This window comes from Austrofundulus limnaeus, unplaced genomic scaffold, assembly GCF_001266775.1.
Source record: "Austrofundulus limnaeus strain Quisiro unplaced genomic scaffold, Austrofundulus_limnaeus-1.0 Scaffold49, whole genome shotgun sequence".
Classification (NCBI taxonomy): Eukaryota; Metazoa; Chordata; class Actinopteri; order Cyprinodontiformes; family Rivulidae; genus Austrofundulus; species Austrofundulus limnaeus.
Window position 1 is genome coordinate 1850470 of NW_013952451.1, and position 20489 is coordinate 1870958.

At 38.0% G+C, this 20489-nt stretch overlaps 1 protein-coding gene across 1 annotated transcript in view; it reads left to right on the forward strand.

Annotated features, from left to right (window-relative positions):
* Window positions 1-20489, forward strand: part of edil3a (EGF-like repeats and discoidin I-like domains 3a) — a gene marked incomplete in the record, with an annotated part of 148207 nt that overhangs the window by 46801 nt on the left and 80917 nt on the right. Inside the window, 1 exon segment of the mRNA XM_014008388.1 lies at window positions 896-1024. Within this exon segment, the coding sequence (XP_013863842.1) occupies window positions 896-1024 (129 nt within the window).

The following is a 20489-nucleotide window of genomic DNA, read 5'->3' on the forward strand; positions in this document are numbered from 1 at the left end:
AGCAATTATTTTTAGTTAGCATATAGCTAAAATCTAACGATGGTTATATAATAGCAGCTGCATTCTGACGTGATAAGCTCTATGTTTTATATTCAATTAATGTATGATCTGATTAGTCGGCTAATCGAATAAATAATCGGTGATTAATCGATTATTAAAATAATCGTTTGTGGCAGTCCTATTTAGGATGCCATTTGGTTCAGTATTAGTTGTGCTTTTTGCAATTTTAAACACTACCAAACAAAACTGAACTTATGGCCTAGATAAAAGTAAACTTTTGAACTGACCAGACACAAATTCAGCAGCTTTTCAGCCTTACTAGTATATAACAGTCTGCTCACAGCACGCATACATTTGCATRGTACCATCCAAATTCTACTTCACTTATCTTGTCAATGCATGTACTTGTGTTGATATTATTACTTTACACAGTAACTTRCACAGTTTGTGCTCTCTTCTCACCACTGTCAGTGTAAATAGTTTTCCCTGAGGGGATGTACTCAGTGATTTCATGTTGGTGCCCTACTGACCACTGAGCCAGCGGGCAGTATTTCTAAGCCAGATTCTTCCCACTCCCCCGTCCGTCTTCGTTTTGCTCATCAAACACATTTACATACACACCATCTCACAGGGCCCTCTGATTAATTTATGCCTCTAAATTTTTACACTATACAGACTGTTGTTTTGAATGGTGTCTTAAATCACTGCTTGGATAAGGCTGGCTGAGTGTGCATTTGTTTTATTCATGCAGAATGCACACAGTGAGAAAACAATGTGCCGCACAAGAGTGAATGTATATTGTTCGTTGCACTATGTTCTTGTGTACAAAGCAAATGAGAAAGTGATATATGCAGCCCATTATAAAAGTCAGTTTCCCTTTTTCTTTTCCACACAGGCCCTTGCCATCCAAACCCCTGCCACAACAAAGGCACTTGTGAGATCAGCGARACCTACAGAGGTGACACCTTCATCGGATACATGTGCAAGTGTCCACCAGGCTTCATTGGAGTTCACTGCCAACACAGTAAGTGGGATTACACTTTAGTTCAGTTCTCATCATAAATTTGAACTCATTATGTTCTAATATGGTACACAGAAAAAATCAATTTTTCCTGTAAATCTGTGGAAATCTGGGAACAATCACACATCTGCCTTTTTTTTTCAGTTTTACCCAGCCCAATTCTTGACCTTTTGCAATGAAACAAATGTTAAGTTTATGGCAAAACATGTATTACTGTTTAAAAAACATCTGTCTGAAACAATTGTGAGATTGGTTAGGTTCAAAGTCTGAGTCAAATTTTSTTGAGCTTTTTTATTTTTAAAACTTTTATTCCTTTGTAGCATATGCTTCTTTTTGCAAAGTTTTAAGTTGAAGGTTTATGTTGGGTGACTGGACACATTAAGCATGAACTTTAGCTTTACATATATGTGAACAGGGAGGTATTCCTGTWTTTTTTTTTATTATTWYYTMMWRWMSWSCATMWYMTYCTCYKYWKTWKWARWSWYMWWRWWKWKKWKGTTGWKSRKWSWMWMMWMTCAGAAACAACTCTCTTCAGGATGCTCTTAATAAAAAATTGTGTCAGAGGCATTTTACTTTCTACGAGAATGTCGATCTTACTCTTGGTATAATCATGCTGTTTTTAAATTGACTGACTCTGGGATCTTTTAAAAGTGATGCATTTAAACCTGAACAAATGAAAAAACCACTAATTCAAAATGAGAATGACACCAAGAGTAGTGAAACTGCAGACTCGTAAATGACAATAAATAAAAATAAATTGCCAACAGGTTCATAACTTTGGCMAAGACTTGTATTAATCAAACAAACTTTTGGCTAGATAGGTAAGTCTCTAAAAAGGCTAAGCAAATAACCAGTCTGAGCTGTTTGACATTTACTTGAGCTGCTATAATTCAATGTTTTTGTGTAATTCTACTGTTCTGAGTTTGTTTTAGCTGTATCAATAACACATAGAACTCTGGATAATTTGAAATTAAAAAAAAGGTGAAAAGCTGACAGCAACATAAATACATACACACATAGCTTCAAACCCACACACACATGCACATATCCTGTGTTGTGATTGCAAAATGACATTTGGTTTTGTAATGTTGTGCTAAATCTTGCTTAATCCTGCAACTTGGTGTATTCAGGTAAAATTTTGTAGTTTTTCTGCCTGCTTGTGTGCTTGGCTGAGCATTGCATTAGCTATCATAAAACAGCTGTCTTTTATTGCAGGTGCACTTATAGGTAATAGATTTAAAGTACTATGATGCAAACTGTGCAGTAAAATAAATATTTATTGGTCTGACAGAGATTGAGGAATAAATATGGAGAAAATGGCAGAGATTTTAACTGATGCTGCAAAGTTTAYCCTTTGGTTGAAAAGGAGAGAAGTGTCACTATTTCAAATAAAATTACAGGGAACCTTTCTGTTAGTCATTATTTGCCTTGACATTATTGGTATCAATTATTTTCCATTAGACATAAGGAAATGGAGCGAGGCCCTGCATCAGCTGTATAATATTGCCTTTGTTTACACCTAAAATTGTGAGAAATTGGCAGGCATGTAATAATTCAGTTATTGTTTCCTATTAAGCCCTAAGGGGTGCTGAGGAACTGATTTGACATGGGCTGAACACACATTACTATCTGCCAATTCTCCTCATGGTCATTACTGATGAATGAAAGTGAATATGTCTGAAGACATTCATGAACAAATTTATGTCTGGATAATTCCCACAAATAAAATATGAAGGTAAATGCTGGATTACATCTGACTATGGCTTTGCAATGGTATGGCATTGTCTRTGAATGAAAGACAAGGGTAATGTGAAAAGACAAAGTGGGCAATGTATCAACAGGACATTCTGTAGCATGCAGTAATATAAAAGACAATGTGGACATAAAAGTACTGCATGTATTATTATTATGCCATTTTTCAACAGTAATAGTGTGTGGGCTGGCAGGTTTTCTGAGTTGGTGGCATAATCTGAGTTTGCAAAGTATGATTCTAGCAACAGAAATGGCTTATGGCTCATCTGAAACCAGCCCGGTGGGGTGCTGTCGTAAATGCACATTTCTTGCTATTTGTGTACTGCTGCCGCTTCGATGCTGTTTCAAGATTTTATGGAACAATGTGCCATTGTTTTGCTCTATCACAAAAAAGCCAGATCTTATWGTGGATGAAAAATATATCTGATACATTCATAACTATTTCATTAAACTTCTTGACTTATTTCTAGCTCAAACCACTCACATGTGATCATAGGGGAGGAGTCAGATTTGTTTTTTTCTAGTTTATTTAAATTTGTTTGTACAGAAGCCATTTTTTGCTTGGTTTTAAGGAAAGATGACTTAAAACGTACTGGGACCAACCTATGGGGGACACTGATCCCACTTATGGCTTCGACTCCCAGGATCCCAYACAAGGTCAAGTTTTATAATACATGTTGATAAGTCATATATACAAAACATGAGTGGACTATCCTCAGCATCCTCTAACTTATCCTACATTAACTCTCACCCATTTGATGAAGACTGAGCTGTTTGTTTGATAGTAAAATACTGCAATAGATAAAAATGCCATCCTTATTTTGACTTATGTTAAACTATATTTTTAAAATCATGAAACCAAACTCGGGATGAAGATTTTTCCTTTTTTTCCCCCTCAGGATGTTAGATTTGGACACAGACAGCCTGAATTCAGGACTGTCACATTTTAGGATTATGGTTTATGTGTTCAGCTTTAGATACTGAGCATGATATTTCACGGTTCTAACCTGAAATTAGTGTACGCCAGTCCTGGCTATTTTTTTACTGTTGCTTTTAATATACCCCTGCTATGTCAGAGCCAAAATCAATTTCACACCTTTGAACATTATCCTAAATACATGCACCACATACCCTGGTTGTTAGACTGATTTTATGAAGCAAAGCAAAGAATGAGGTCACACATGAACAAAGAGTGGAAGTACAAGCTTTATTGAACTTAATATGAAAACACTTTATCTGCACATTTCAGAAAATATTGTGGATTTTTTTTAACTTGCGTAAGAAATATTATAAAAATGTTCAGATACATGATGGCAATGTGTCATAACATCAGAATGTACTTTGGTTAAACATGTTCTCTTTTATTTAATTCAACTAATTCATATGCATTTCACAATAATGATGTCTTTTCTAAATAAAATAGTTTTTAAGGGTTTTTTGCACCTTGCATTAGTAAGACTTCACTTGTGATAAGTTTGTGTTGGGCCACACTGTATTAACATTCAATAAACAGTTGGTTACATTTTCAAACCATTTCTAAATCGATTTTAGTTCAGTTAAAATGCACATTTGGTGAATATAGAAAAAAAAGTTAACATTGGTTTAGTGTCACTGCTTGAACCATTATTATCACCAAGCCATTTATCTTTTGAATAGCATGGCGTCACATCCCTGTGGTGTCAAGAGAACAAGTGTGCAGTTATTGGGCGACTAGCCAAACGCTGTAATGAGCTGTCACAGTGTGAAGATTGGGACTGATTGCCTCAGACGTCATGAGGTTGTAGATCTTTTTTTTTTATTTTTCAGGCACACATTTTCAGTCCATCAAGGACAAATGGATTGCATACTGCTAAAGTTGTACTTTTTATCAGAAGCAGTCTGATGTTTCATCTGGTATTACATATCACTATCGTTTGATGAGATATGGGTCCTGATTTTACCTGATTCTGTAATATTTTTCATACTCAGTGATGTTGGATGTGAGTACCAGGTGTAAATGACAGATAAAGGTTAAACTTGTAAAATAAACATTTTTGTCATTTAGTTTATGTACCAACATACTGTCTCAAGTTATAATGACAAATATAATTCAAAGATAAATCAAATACATATTTATTACTGAAAGTGGTTAATTTTAGCTCATATAAAGTAGCTATGAGAAAATACATTCTTTTGCTCTTTGAACAGCCTTAGTTTGGGAAGTAGTTTAATTTGTACTAAATGAATGAACTAACAGATGCTTTTAAGGCTTATGTTTTTGTCTGAAAATAAACTTAAATCTAACAGTTAATGCAAACACTTTTATAAACCATTACATTGCTGTCAGTTTTGGTTATTACCAAAAACATGCTGTAGTTATTTGTGAGCATAAAAGTGCAAGTGAGACTGATGCAAATGTATAAACTAACTATCTGCTTGTCAGTTTGGTTAGAATGAAACCTTTCTTTTAACAGGAAATCACTCAAAGAGCTATCTGCAACAATATATCACTTGTTCATTACTTTTCCACAAAACTGTACTTAAGAAGATCTGAACTATCCCTTACAGTTGCCCCATAGATGACTGATACAGKATTTATGATTTAACTCAGTATTTCTTCAGCCTTCCTTTTCCCGTAACTTTGAATAGATACCATCTTGCCTTGTTGATCAATATGTGTCTTGCAACACACCAGCAGGCCAAGATTGATTGAGTCTAAATGTAGGATGTGTGAAATGATTTTTTTTAAAGTGTGGCCCCTGTATTTGATCCCATATTGACAGTCACCATCATGCTGTATTAGTCCTGCTGCTTGCACAGCTTTTTGTCACAGGAAAATCTGCCGACGTTTAAAGCTGTGGCCTGATGTAAAGCTGTGAGGAGCTATTACCGATATTCAATTCACCGGGGGCAGATCACACACTGACTTTCATCAGTCCAAGAGAGAAAAAAGGGACCACTTGAGAATTTGTTCTGTGGTTTCTTTTTTGGTAGGCCTTTTATAAATGCATTAGTGAACTGTTAAGTTTATATTGAGAGGTATATAACAGCAGATACATTTTCTGTCCTTGCATRTTTTATTGCCATTTCTGCCCTTGCAAATTATTTTAAATGGATATTTACAAAATGACCTTTTGTGCTTTTATCTGTGTCTTTAACTCCAAATTTGTAAAGTAAGATAAAAATGGACCTGGGGCAGCATGAATGCATATAATAGCCACAGTGATTATGTACATCCTAACCCTTAAACAGCTGGCTGCTTGCCAGACTCAGTGCAGTGGTCTGATGGTATTTCCCAGCACCCCTTCACACCACTGAAAACCTTTTGCTTCTTTTAGTCGTACTACCATGCTGAGTGGTTTCCTGCTCCCTTTCTAGTTAAAAAAAATATATCATGCCCTACTCAAACTTGCCAGTGCTTCACAGGAGGTGACTCCATGTGCACTAGCTGAAGATGTATACTGTGTTTCATGATTGCAAAGGGGATAAGGGAGGAGGATTGTGTTAGCTGTCGACTCCTCCACTCCTCCCCGTGAAGGGCAACATCACAGTGCAGTGGGTGAGGAGGAGAGATATTGGTCGGCCTGTTGTTATTTGCTTCCTCTCCCCATGATTGAGGCAGTTGTGTTTTCCTTCTGACTGTGAAACTCCACTGTTATAGCCACTCGTGCAAAGATCTTGATGAAGCATGAACTCTCTATTCCCTCTTGGCTGCTATTTTTTACATAGTAATGGTGTCTCTCAGGGCTGAAAAAAATCAACGGAAAGGGTAAGAAATCACAACAGGCGTTGCRTTATTCACCACACCTGTTTATAGTGGAAGTCTGCGGCACCATTTGCATCTCTTTTCTGACAGTTCACTGCAATCAGAATGTGGAGTGTTTCGTTGACTGCCCTGCCAATTTATTTAATAAATTATCTTGAACATTTTTTCTATCTGGGTTGTGGGGCAGCAGCTTGAGCATGGAGACCCAGACCACTTTTCCCCAGCAACCTTTTCCAGCTCCTCCAGGAGGRTTCCAAGGCGTTCCCAGGCCTGCCACGAGACAGTGGGCCTCATGCAAGAACMGTTCGTATGCACAGATTTGTTCTTAAGTTGTGCGTACGAGTGATTTAGGAGAATTTGTGGCATTCACCAATGTTTTCATATTCTAAGATTTTTTTCAGATACGAACAAAATTCACGAGTGGTCCAGACCTGTCGTATATTTTACGAGCAGTCAGTCTGCTGTTATCCAGGTGGATTTTCCTCCCTAATAACTTTATATTTCGTTAGTTTGAAGATATTTTGAGTGGAAAATAAATCACACTCCATAATTATGTTGAAAATACGCTATTCTGCTTGAATTAGAGTTATAATTTTAAATGTAATCATTTAGACTGACAATATAAATTGTCCGTCTGGCCGGCTTCTCTGGGATCGGGTGCGGGGGCAGCAGCAGAAAGTCCCCGCTCTCCCCAGCGACACTTTTCAGCTCGTCCTGGGGGACTCCGAGACGTTCCCAGGCCAGAGGGGGATGCACAATCCCTCCAGCGAGTCCTGGGTTTTCTCCAAAGTGCCAGACTTATTTTGAAAACATTTTAAAATGCTTATTTCAAACCCGCATCTGAGACCACCTGCGACCGCGCGGTGCGCGGGAGTGTGTGTGTGTGGCGGGGGGGGTGTACGGTGCGCAACGGTATGGCTTCTGAATAAATGAAAATGATTTAACACAGCTGTTTATACTTTTAGCAGCTCTTTTTATTCCACAGCTGACCTGCTAAAAATGACAGATTTTATTTTCTGGATCTCTGACAGATGGACTTCAATCTCTGAACTCGTAAAGTTTTTTTTTTTTTTAGTTTTCGCTGTCATTTTCATGAATGGACACTTCCTGATATCTGAGGCAGGAAACATAACCTTATATGGTGTTTTTGGGGTGGTAATTATGCTAATCTCCTCTCGCGTGCACAAGCAGCTGGATACAAACAGGTGGAATTTACGCAGCTCATTTACACACTTTTCCTGAAGATAGAAGAGTTTGTTGAATCTGATGTGGCATGTTCGTACGAACCCTTCGAACGAACAAAAGTAAGAGAAATTTAGGATAAGAATATGAACATGTTCTTGCATGAGGCCCATTGTCTYTTCACCATGTCCTAGGTCTCCCCCAAGTTCTCCTCCAAGTCAGACATGCCTGAAGCACCTCCCTAGGGATGTGTCCAGGTGACATGATGCCCGAACCTCCTCATCTGGCTTCTCTTGATGTGGAGGAGTAGCAGCTCTACTCTTCTGGATAACTCAACTTCTCACCCTATCTCTAAGGAAGAGTCCATCTTCCCTTCTTAGAGCACTAAAGCTGGAAACATACTCCCTCTGACTCCGACGAGTCGACGTGCGGTCACGTGGTTGTTCGGCATTCATTTTCGCACAGACCTTTCATAGCTCCAGAGACACATCGCGCCAAGCTCAGGAAACCCCCTCTAGCTGAAACATACGCCATTGCATGGAGTTTCTTCACGCAACAGCCGACAATGCAAAAAAAAAAAGTCAGTCTCATCACTCACCCAACATATTTATCCACATCAGCCCTGGTTAAAGCTACACAGTTTTTATCAGTCCGATTCCTCCGTGCACAACGTCTGTTTAATCTCCATTCATGAGTTTTTCACGGTTTGACTATCTTTATAAAACTCTGTTTCCTGGTAACAGTCGGCTCTGGGAGCGAGTCGTTTTTTTTTTCCTTTTTTTTACCGAGTGGTTGAAGTAAATGCAGCAGCGCTTTCAGCACAAACAAACATGCCATGAGTTTTTTCTCAGTTTGACTATCTTTAAAACTCTGCTTCAACATTCTGCTCTAGAAGCAAGTTTTTTATTTATTTWTTTTATTTTTTCTTTCGTCCAAGCACTTTCATTTTCAGCACAAACAAACATCCCATGAACTTCAGACCAATCACACATTACTGTCATCGCGGGAGTGGGGTAAAAAGTTCTGCTGGCGGGCTGTGCCAAAAGGGGCTGCCAAGCCGACGCTGCCAAGCCCGGTGACGTAATTTTCGTCTTGAAACTGCGACAACCCGTGTCAACGTTGGCAGTTCGGAGGGAGTATGTTTCCAGCTTTATAACCTCAATCTCCTTTTTTCGGTCACTGTTCAAAGCATGTCGCCATAGGTGATGATAGCAGTCTAGACTGATAGAGAACTTTGCCTTACAGCTCAGTTCCCTCTTCACCACAATAAACTGGTACAGAGTTTGCAAAACTGTGGAACCCATACCATTCGGTTTGCCAATCTCATGCTTCATTCTTCCATCACTCGTGAACAAAACCCCAAGATACTTGAACTCCTCCACTTCAACTCCCACCCAGAAGGAGTCGGACTTACTGCCGGCAATGTGAACCAAACTCTTGCAGTGCTTTTATAGGGACTGAATGGCCTGTAACAACAAACCCACAGTCCCATACTTGTGGAGCACCCCCCACAGTGTACCTCAAGGAACACGGTCTCCATGTTCAATGTCAAGTCCACAAAGCATACAGACTGGATGGGCAAACTCCCGTGACGCCTCAATGACCCTAGTGAGACTGAAGAGCTGGTTTAGTGTTCGACGGCCAGGATGGAAGTGCCATTGTTCCTCCTGAATGTGAGGTGCCACCATCGATCAGACTCTCTTCTCCAGCACCCTGAATAGACCTTACTAGGGAGGCTAAGGAGAGTGATGGTCCTGTAAATGGAATATACCTTTTGTTCCCATTTTGAAGAAGGGAACTGCCATCCCCTCTGCCAATCCAGTGGCACTACCCCTGATGTCCACATGATGTTGCAAAGGCGTGTCAACCAAGACAGCCCCACAACATCCAGAGCCTTAAGGGCTGATCTCATCCACCCCAGGCGCCCTTTCACCATGGAACATTTTTTACTACCGTGGTGATCTCAGCCTTGGTTATGAACAGACCGACCCCAAAATCCCTGAACTCAGCTTCCTTGATGGAAGACATGCCAGTGTGATTGAGAAGGTCCGAGAAGCATTCCTCACACTTCCCAACAACTTCACTGGTTGAGGTTCAACAGCATCCCTCCTTCACTGAGCACAATGTCAGTAAAGTACTGCTTCCCCCCTTCAGCTGTCAATTAGTTTGTCAGAATCTCTGGAAGTGATAGAGCATCTTTACCCAAGGTCTCACCAAACTCCTCCTCCATCCAAGCGTTTCCCTCAGCCACAGCAACAATTTTACTTCCTGAGTCCCCGTCCCCCCAAAATTAGGTCCCTTTTCATCTCAGGCATAAAATCACTATTTAGTTTGTACCTCTAGGGCAATGTTGCTCACTTAAATCCACTTAGTGTCTTAGATCATATACGCAGTAAAGCTGAACTTTGTTTAAGGGCAGATTTCTCACTTCGGGTTTTAAACAATTACAGTTTCAGGGCAAGCTTAGTTAAATAGGTTAAGATAGATTTACGTGCAAGTTGGTAAAAAGTTTAAATGGAGAAAATCTTTGTAAACAAGAAGAGGCGGCACTTTGTTTGACCCCAGCATAAAGTTAAACTGTTTTCAAAATAAATAAACAAAAGCACTGGTTTAGTGCCTGAGGTTTGTACTTTTAGGCATCTCTCTCTCTCTCTCTCTCTCTCTCTCTCTCTCTCTCTCTCTCTCTCTCTCTCTCTCTCATTTTTACAGCCATAGGGTTACGAGAGTCATGAAGTTTTCACCGAAATTATGCTAATCTAAAAGCCACTCTTATTTTTGCAAACATAAATTAGCATGAACAACTTTTTAACTAGAAGTGTGTTCACTCAGAATTTTTTTTGTGTGCTTTAATGTGGGAAAAGAGTTGGAAATTTAACTCAACTTTTTTCAGGCTTTAATTAAAACAGCTGTAGGTGCATAACAATAAAGTGTTGTTTAACTGTTTCTGTTTTGGTTAGCCACTCAAGACTGAAGTTGTTGTCAAATACTTCCCAACATCATTACATTTCTATAAAAGTGTACCACCACCATGATGAAGCCTCAGAACTGTTGGCAGCCTGAGGGGTCTCTCCACTTTTAGATTGCTGTGATCACAAGCTGTGGGGTGAATGTAGCCTTTTCCAGACACTATCTCAGTTTTGCATGCACAAGCCCACAGCCCACCCACTGCTCACAGTCTGTGGCAAGAAAGCTGCGTTAATAGGCAGAAATGGATGTAGGGATTCCTGGGTTTGTCGTCCACTAAACATTCAAAGAGGTGGCCACGAGTGAACCGCTAAACTGACAGATGCCAGTGATCAACACTTTGAAAAAAAAAGATAGCAAGTGTGCTTGTAAATCAAACTGGAACCRTGTTTATGCCTGTAGGTACATCAGTAATGTTGTTTTAGCTCGCTGTACATTTGTTCTCTGATCCTTCAAAAGCTTCGCCCACTCGTAACACTGGGAACAGCAGAACTCCCCTTTATTCATTTGCTCTGTCGACTCTCTAAATCCAACTGTGTGATAGGTTTTAGGGCTTTCTCTTGATTCTAAAACTATATAATGTGCATCATTCAAACAGAAAACTTTAGAATAGAACTTTGTCTTGTGTACTGCAGCATTCACCAATTCCCGAAGAGGACCAAGAGAAAAGGAGAATTATCCTTTTTTTCCCTTTATGCCACTTCAGTAGAAAACGAAACTGAATTTTAGTTTCTTCATCATCAGTGACTTTTTTTAAATAAAAGAAAAGAAGAAAAATAAAGAGAAGAAAAAGGAGAAATACAATGGGAACGACTGAAAGAGAAACTAGATATGTGAAACCAAGAAAACACAAGACAACATACCTGACATCCATCTGCACACCTGCAAAAATGGAGAAGACAAAAACACATCAACAAATAACATGTGCATATCATAATAATTACAACTTTGCTGAAATATATAAATACATACATACATACATACATACATACATACATACATACATACATACACCCATACATTCATATGTAGATATACGTACATATACACATGCATTCATGCATATACTGTACATATACATATACATATACATATACTGTACATATACAGTACATATACATATACATATTCACATCCACACAGTACTTGCATACACCCTCAATGACCGTCAGAAAACTCAGAATCTGAACACCAGTTTGTGTGCGGTTGTGAGCATGCATGTATATACAAAAATATTTCCTAAAACAGTAAAATTTGATTGTTTTCATGGAATACACTGTTTTTAGTGCCTGTTGCTGAGGACATACACCTGTTTGCAATCCTGCCACAGTGACTGCTACAAAGTGGTTGATTGAGTCCAAATGAACCAGTTACTCTTGAGGGGTTTTGTAAAACTTTTCTAAGCTCTTCTAAGTATACTGCATGATGTTTAACTATAATCACTGCTGAGATAAAATATGAAAAACTAAGTAAATTCAAGTAAAAAAGTAATACAAAAAGCAGGCTATAGTCATACATATCCTGCTAAGCTTCCCACACCAACTTTTGTGAGTCATAGTCAGTTTTCTGAACTTTCCAGGCACCCAGTGTTTTGTAGGCTACGTTGGCCCAGCATTAAACACAGATGCTTCACATCAGAGGTGTTTCACCAAGGACCACATAATCATTGTGGTTTCCCTCAAAGGGCCAGGTGGAATTAACTTGGATGTTTTGTGTTTAACGTTGACTATAAACATGAAATGTCACGTTCCTCGTCATTGCTATAGCTGAGCACCGCTAACAAACAATAACTGAGCTCTATGAAGTATTTTGTAACATGTTTTCTTGTAAATACTTAAAAGTACTACATGTACAACTGACTTAATGTGAAATAAAGAATTCAGAGAATTTTACTTATTGTTTAGTTGCGGAGAGTAGCCGCCATCCTGAAAAGTTAACTTTCCTACTTGTCAAATGGGAATTCCGACTGAAGGGTGGGTGTTTAAATTTCTGATTTGTAAATGGGAAATTACCACTTCCCAGTACAACTGGGATGCAGCAAAAGTAGCTGGAGGAAGTGCAGTGAAATGGAGATTTTGCACAGCAACTTTCATGGACTGCTGGCTACTTTATAAACTTTGTGCACCCCCATCTAGTGGTAGGATGCTGTCGTTTTGAAGGTAAAATAATGTATAAAATAATATAAAAAATACACACATTATGGGATATGTAGTTTATGATCATTCCTGGCTTTAAAGCAGCATACACTTATTTTAAGACCTTTTTGTGTCTTGGATGCTCTCATAGACCACAAAAAAAAATGCCATGGTGGGACACATTTGGCCTGCAGGCCTTGGGTTTGACACATGTACTTTACATTATAACACCTGAACACTTTTGCTGTCTTTTTTAATGCAGTAAAAGATGAATATTGTTTTATTCTCTACTGTCCTTTATATCCTGATTTAAAAAAAAAATCTCTATTTAAATGAAAAAATAGATGTAATGCAGATGTATCTTAGTTATCTGAGGATAAAATTTTAGGTTGAAATTACGATAGGGAAATGTTTGCATTTGTTGTTTTTGTTTGAAAGAAGACAACATGCAATGTATTTCCAGAAGAGTTTCAGATTTTAATGATGTTTTTGTGGGGCTTGTGATATGAATGTAGCCATCTTGTTATGTGTGTTTTATGTGTGGAGTGCCTTATAAGCCCAAGAGGGCTGGGCACCAGAAGGTATATCACACTCAAATAAAATAAATCAATAAAAATCAATCAATGTAGTTTCAGACACTTCCTGTGCGGACATGTAGTTGCCTTTTTCACTAGCAGACAAATCACATGATAGTTTTTATCTGTAACTTTTTTTCTTGCCCCCCCCCCCCAGAAGCCAAACCACTTTCATGTTACCAAATAGATTATGATACTAATTTGTCAACTGAAGCTGACACATTGCTCTAACTCTCCTTCTTGATGTGTTGTTATTCACACAAGGGAGCAGAAATGAGTTATGTCATTAATATTGCGAGATGACATGATTTTTAGGATGCAAAAAGTTCTACTGGAGTTGTTGCGGAAAATATGAGGTGGCACAACTTTACTAAGTGGTTCAGTGATTTCAAAAGGATGACAAACCAAATCCCTTTAGCATCCTACATATCTGGCACAGTTTTTGGTATCACAGGGCTTATTGTAGCAGCTCTTGCATCTCAAACTACTTGCTAAATACAAGTGCGTTTATTAATAGTTTATTTGGAATGTGCTGTACCCCAAATAGTTTGTTGTATTGGAAATTTTAAAATAAAGTTGCTGTATTTGTGACAAAACTAGTGTTAGTTAATTTGAAAGTATCGCTCCTTGTATAAACTCGTTTGAAGGTTAACGCTTTTCTTGTCTTCCTTGTAAAGTGTCTCGAAGGACCTTCACATAAATGAAACACACAAGTGGTTAGAAAGATGGTCCTGGAATAACAGAGCAATGATTCTCAAAAGCTGGGTGAACAGATTTCTCTATTGCATACCAAGAAATCGTCAGTAAGTTGACTCCAGTGGTAATCCTACAGATACGGCACACAGACAAAATGCCTGAGGCTCTCAAATGTTTTATTTATTTATTTATTTATTTATTTATTTATTTATTTACACTTCTTTCGGGTTATTTTTGGTCAATACTTGCACATATCAGATGTCTGGACCTACAGTAGAAAACACGCATTGGACAAAAGAAGTTTTCAGAAAATATCCCACTTAATGAGGGGTACAAATAGTTGTTAATTTCTGTACGTGGAGATTTGTTTGCTTTATGTGCCGATGTGCAAGCTTCTTTCATAAAATGGACACAAAGAGGAAAACTTGCTCAAAGATCAGTGATGAAAATGTCCTTTCTCACTTATCTTGCTGCCTGTTTTCTCTATTTCTGGGTGTGCAGACCTCGTCTTGAGTCTCTCGGCGGGCAGCTGGGGAAACAAGCTTGAGTCAAGGTTTTTGCAAGCACTTTTTTTTCTCCTGCCATACTGACATCTGTGTTTAATTTAGCCTTTTCTCATGGAGCCCTTTGCTTGGCTAGCAAAACTGACAACAGTTTTCCCTCTAGTTAACTGAATACACTGCTATTTACCAAGAAGCTTAACATTATCAATTACAGCCCTGTATGTGTATTTACACACCCATCTGTCAGGGTTCCAGCTATATTTGATTCTTGATTTATGCTATTTTTATTAGCTTTCAGTAAGCAACTCTGCTAAGATAAAAGGAAAACAAAACTGCTGTAGAGACATACTTTAAGTAATATGACCTTTTGTTTTTCGCAAGGTGATGCTGTGCTTGCAAAATTGCATGTGGAGAGAATTTTTTTCCCCAGTAAAATATTGCTGTTGAAACAAAAGATGGCACCTAAAGCTTTATAAAAATGATTAGACTGGCAGTTTGATGTTCAGTCTTGTAAAGGTCACTTTGGAGAGAAATTTGAATGTGTAGGTTCCGATGGAAACTTTAGTTTTCTCTTTGTCACGTTTGTGGAAAGACATGACATGAAGCACAAACATATGAAGCATGTGTTTTTTATGTTAAAGAATCAAAGAGTTTGAAAACAAAAATGATATGAAAATTGTCAAGAAAGATATTTGTATGTATTTGCTGAAGTTAGTTATGTTTTGCTACATTTTACCTTTTCAAAAAGCCACCGAGCACTCATTCACCTGCTTTCCTCGTTGTGTTGAGGAGTTGTTGGCTACGAGCTGTTACTGTAGCCTAACTGTGTAAAGCCATCCTTGGTTGCTTGAGCTGTACTGTTGCCTTTTGGCCCCTGCAGTAAGGATGGACCTGTTGGCAGATGGCCAGAGCATAAATAGAGATGCAAATCCAAATCCCAGATGGCGGTAAAGGGAAAAAAAAATGTCACTTTTAAACCTATACTCTGGGCTTTTGGCTGCCACTGCAAGCTTAAACATAATGCAAAAAATAGATACATAAATAAAATGTTCTGCTTGACTACACAGAACTGCATTACATCAGGACTGTCTGACTGAACTGAATAGTGTGTTTTTACCACTCATAAAGGTTGATAGTAGGGAAATTGTGGGAAATTAGGAAATCATGAAATGGCAATATTAGTCTATCAGTTGCAAAAAAAAAATCCTCACCTCTCCCTAATGCGCTGTTAAAATTATATTTTCAACACACTATCATCTAAACTAAATGTGGTTATTTAGAACAGGGAAGAGTATCTAATTGGCCAAATTTAATTGGCAAAAGATTCATACCTGCAATCTCTTGCAATTTTTTTAGAATATTGATAATGCAAACAATTATATCATAACGACTAATAAAAATAATAGGTGGCAGTATTTAATGATCAAGAAAAATAAGTATATTTTTTTATTTATTTCATCTGGCAGGCGAGTCTTAAATTAACCAAATATTTGATTTCTGTTTTAATTAAAACTATGACTCAGTAGGAAAAAATTATAATAATAACAGCTGTTTGGTTACAGCTGTTTTATTTTTCGTACTCAAGTGTTCCAGTTACCTTGACTTTCATTTAATTACTGCTAAAAATGGAAGTTCAGAAACAAGAATTAAAATAATTAACCTCTACAGTATGTGAAATTACTTTGSTAAATCCACTGATGCATTTTAGTTATGCAGTTAAATCAGCATTTAACCTTGCATAGCTTATCTAGAATCTTTCCGTAATAAAGAGCATTTTTCGTGAGACAAATTTAATTTCAAATTACATATTTTTAAACTGAAATGGCTAAAAATGTGATTGAGTTTGATTGTGAAGGACCTGTAAGCCAGGTCACAAGTATAAGGATTTGATGGTTGTTGCAGTGATTTGTTATGTTTCCAAACGCTAAAATGGCTCAAATTAAAACAGTTTTCTAACTTCAAAGTGTCAAAATTGAGGACACCTTCTGGACTCTTCGGTGTGATTTCTGAATGGACCCTGGTGTGGAGAGGGGGTTGATGCTTATCCACCCCTGATGCATCTTTGGGCTTCATGTCGACACAGCTGAAAGCTGATGTCTGTGTGGCACGTGAGCCAGAGGCAGCATAACAACAGGCTGGTCTTTAAGAACATTTCACAGAACAGTGTTGTTAAGGCRCCTTCTGTTTACGTGAATGTAGTTCAACGTCAAATATTAAGTCCTCCAAGGCAGACGTATGAGCAGAAATGGCCTCTTAACAACAGACGTCTCGCTGTTTCCCGTCACTTCCACCTGCTTTATTTTTTTAACCTGCATGTCATTTGAGCATCCCGTTAAGTGCACTCAGTGATGTTAAGGAGCTTGCAGTTTTGACTCTCTTGTTCGAGTTGGATCAAAATTCCCGTCACACACCTGCTGCTGAGCCTCTGTCTTGAAGCTTAAAAYGACACTTAAAGCTTTCCTCTGAATGTCATTGTGCCTCCAAGCTGAGGACTCTTCACATTCTGCACATGCGAACTCCAGCGGATCCCCCAGCCTGCCTGATGAGTGTTTTGCTTCTCTGATACTCGAGTCTCTCCTCAATGCATCGTAAGATGTCTTTTCAAGGGCTTCTGAAGTGCCACTGTGAATAACTTCTCGGTAGGCTAATCCCACTTCTGAAAGCACGTCCTTGGAATACACCATTCTTAATCCTGCATTCACAACTTCATGCATCGTTGTCTCTCCTGAAACATGTGAAGGGAGAAAATAAAATGTCTGTTTTGCAACTTTAATTGTTGTACAATAGTTCAATACTATTAATAYAGATACTATGCCTAGATGCAAATGATGAAAGAACACATGTATCACAGATAAACCACAGTTCAGTATTTCAGGTTGTGTGACTCATTCAGATCTCAGATGTGAATCCTGTCATATTAGATGATAGTCACATCAGTGACATGGCTATGTCAAGGAAAGACTGACAGCAGAGGTTTGACAGTGGAGACAAGCACTTCCTTGTTCTGTTCTCTATGACTCAACCATTCGAGACAGGCCATGTCTGGGTCTCACGTAGTGAGGACTAGACACATTTCACTGCACCGGGACCTGTCAAGCAAAACAACCCGAATCTGATCGCCTAACAYAGAACATGCAATTGTGTGGACAAATACAGTATATCGCCGTAAATAAGGTGTAATTCCCCCTCAGAGATGTGAACTGATGGGTTTCAATCAAACTGACAGAAATGAGTGATTAAATATTACACAAAGATTTTTTTTTCAATACTTTGGAGGATTCATTGTGTGTTGGGAATTGCTCTCAGCTACCATCACAACCAAATTTAACACAATATCAAGACTGATGGAATCTTAGCCATTTTTGTATTTTATAAGTTGGTTGGTTGTGGCGACCATCTAAATTTAAAATTAATCAGTTGTGAAGTATACCCAGTGATTATTTTCTGAAAGTTTAATTAAAATTAATCCATTGGTTCATGAGCAATTTTATTAACAGACACATGGGTAAAAACATTGTGGCTCTTTTTTCTGTCTTTCTTTTTTTCTTTTCTTTTTAGCAATAGGCAATATTAGTATTGATGATGAGGTTTAGGGACAAAATACTTATTTTCATAGTTTCTTTAGTATCCAAAATTTAATTTATCCATGTTTGTAATTTAAATCATACACACCGAGGTTTTTAAAGCTGCTCACCTGATGAATTTAAATTGTGAACCCATGGGTTCAATAGTTTAGGCTGGTTCATATTGACTAAATACATTACCAGGCAGTAATATTAGCAGTGGGTCTATTTTTTATTGAAAAAATGGGATGATTACTTCCAATAAAGTATATCTGTTTAGGGTCAGAGGTTAATTACATGATAGACATAAATACAGACAAATATGGGATCATCCTGGTGCTCTTTGCACAGATGAGTCAGGACATTCAAGTGTCTTAACAAACATTTGTTTTATCTGCTTATTCTGGAACATTAAATCAGATGAGATCAGCAGGAATGGTGCATGTGAGCCAAACAAAGCCCAGATGTAGAAAAACCAAGGAGATGAAAACAAAGTGCTGAACTCAAAGTCTAACTCAGAATTATGTGACTTAGTGTTTAGGTCAGTTTGAAAAAAATGATTTGTCTGATTTCCCCTAGCATCTGAGTACAATTTAATGAGGGAAATGACAAAGATGTAGGAGCTATACTTGAGGGACTCTACCTTTCATTTRGCTAATTAGGTTTAGGGGCTTTACGAGTGTGAGAGGATTACAAGCTATATTAACTGGTATTTATTTCAAACACTCATGTGATTTATGTAACTGTTTGGGGCTGTTTGGACTTCATCATTCGTCTACAGTATCTGCATGTATTCCAGACAAACTAGTCTATGTTTAAGTTAAACTCCAGCTTCATGAAGTTTTCTTTTRCTTCTATTTCAGGTCATGCAATGTCTGCATTGTGGATGGACRCTGTCCACATTTTACTTTAGGCTAACCTTTAGCAACCCCCGTTTTGTAAGCTTAGACAGAATGCCTTTACTGTTGAAATGAATTGGGAAGCAGACTGGTCTGTCTTTGTGTTTATGGGGCTGTAGCAGGTGCAGGGACAGTAAGAGGTTAGAGCTGCAGGTGACCCCTCAGTTCGCAGACCTTTTGCCATGTGTCTTCTTGAACATGCCACAGCCAATTTAGCACCTGGAATAAAAAAAGATAGTACATTGAGACATCTAAGGAGGAACATAAGAATAGATTTAGAGAGCAGTGGGGTAAGAACAACATAATTATACTGTTTTTGCTTTAAATTTGTATCTATAAAATGATTTGTGTTGTGTCAGTGTTTAACACAAACAATAAACATCCCATGTCTCGGATAGCTGTTGCCTCCTACAGAAGWGCATTGCATTCACCAAAGGAACAAAAAAAGTAGACTCCTGATCTCATAAGAGATCATAGCTGACCTACACTACAGGAAAAGGGGACAATGGCTGTGTCTCAATTCAGGGGCTGGGTCCTCATGAGTGCGCATTTGTCGGGCGCATACGTCATTGCCCCACGCGGAGGACCGTCCCAATTCGAAGGCTCCTCATCATGCGGCCGAGGAATGCATCCTAGATCCTGTCGAAATCCGAGGATGCATCCATGTGTCCTTACCAGCTGAGGATATCCCAGGATTCAATGCGCAGGCAGCAAAATAATCTGAGAAATGAAGACGGTGGTGTTTTTCTTTTTTAACATGTCAGCGCAGTTTGGAAATTCACCACGGACCGAAGGATTTGTTTTTTAAAAGTAAGTTTAGCAAYTTAGCTGATGAAATTTATGCTGCAATAAGATGTTAAATAAAAGAAAATGCAACTACAACGTACGAGAATAAAGTATTATAAGAATAAAATCATAACATTACGAGAATAAAGTCATAATATTATGAGAATAAAGTCATAACATTACGAGAATAAAGTCATAATATTATGAGAATAAAATCGTAATATTACGAGATTAAAGTCATACTACAAGAAAAAAGTCATAATATCCTAGCCTTTACGTGAAAAAAGCATGCAGTCATCACTGCATTAAAATGAGGTTGTTCTCAAGTTGTTCTTTATTGTTTATAAATAAATAGTTATCTTTTAGCACCCAATTATCAGTAGCAGGACATGGAAATTGTACAAACGACTACATGATAAACTGAAGCTGTATTGTAATTAATAGATGCATTGACAGATTTAGTCACATAGTTAATTTGGAATAAAGCACATTAATCTAACAGTGATCCAGGTCATCACAGACTACTTTATAAACACAGAGAAACACCTGGCTGTACACAGAAGGGATGAGGGGAAAAATAACTTTATTTCATTCAAATCCTTGTTCATATCTCATTAAAAAAAACTTTTAAGCATTCTACTAAATGAATAAATTGTTCCAGCATTCTT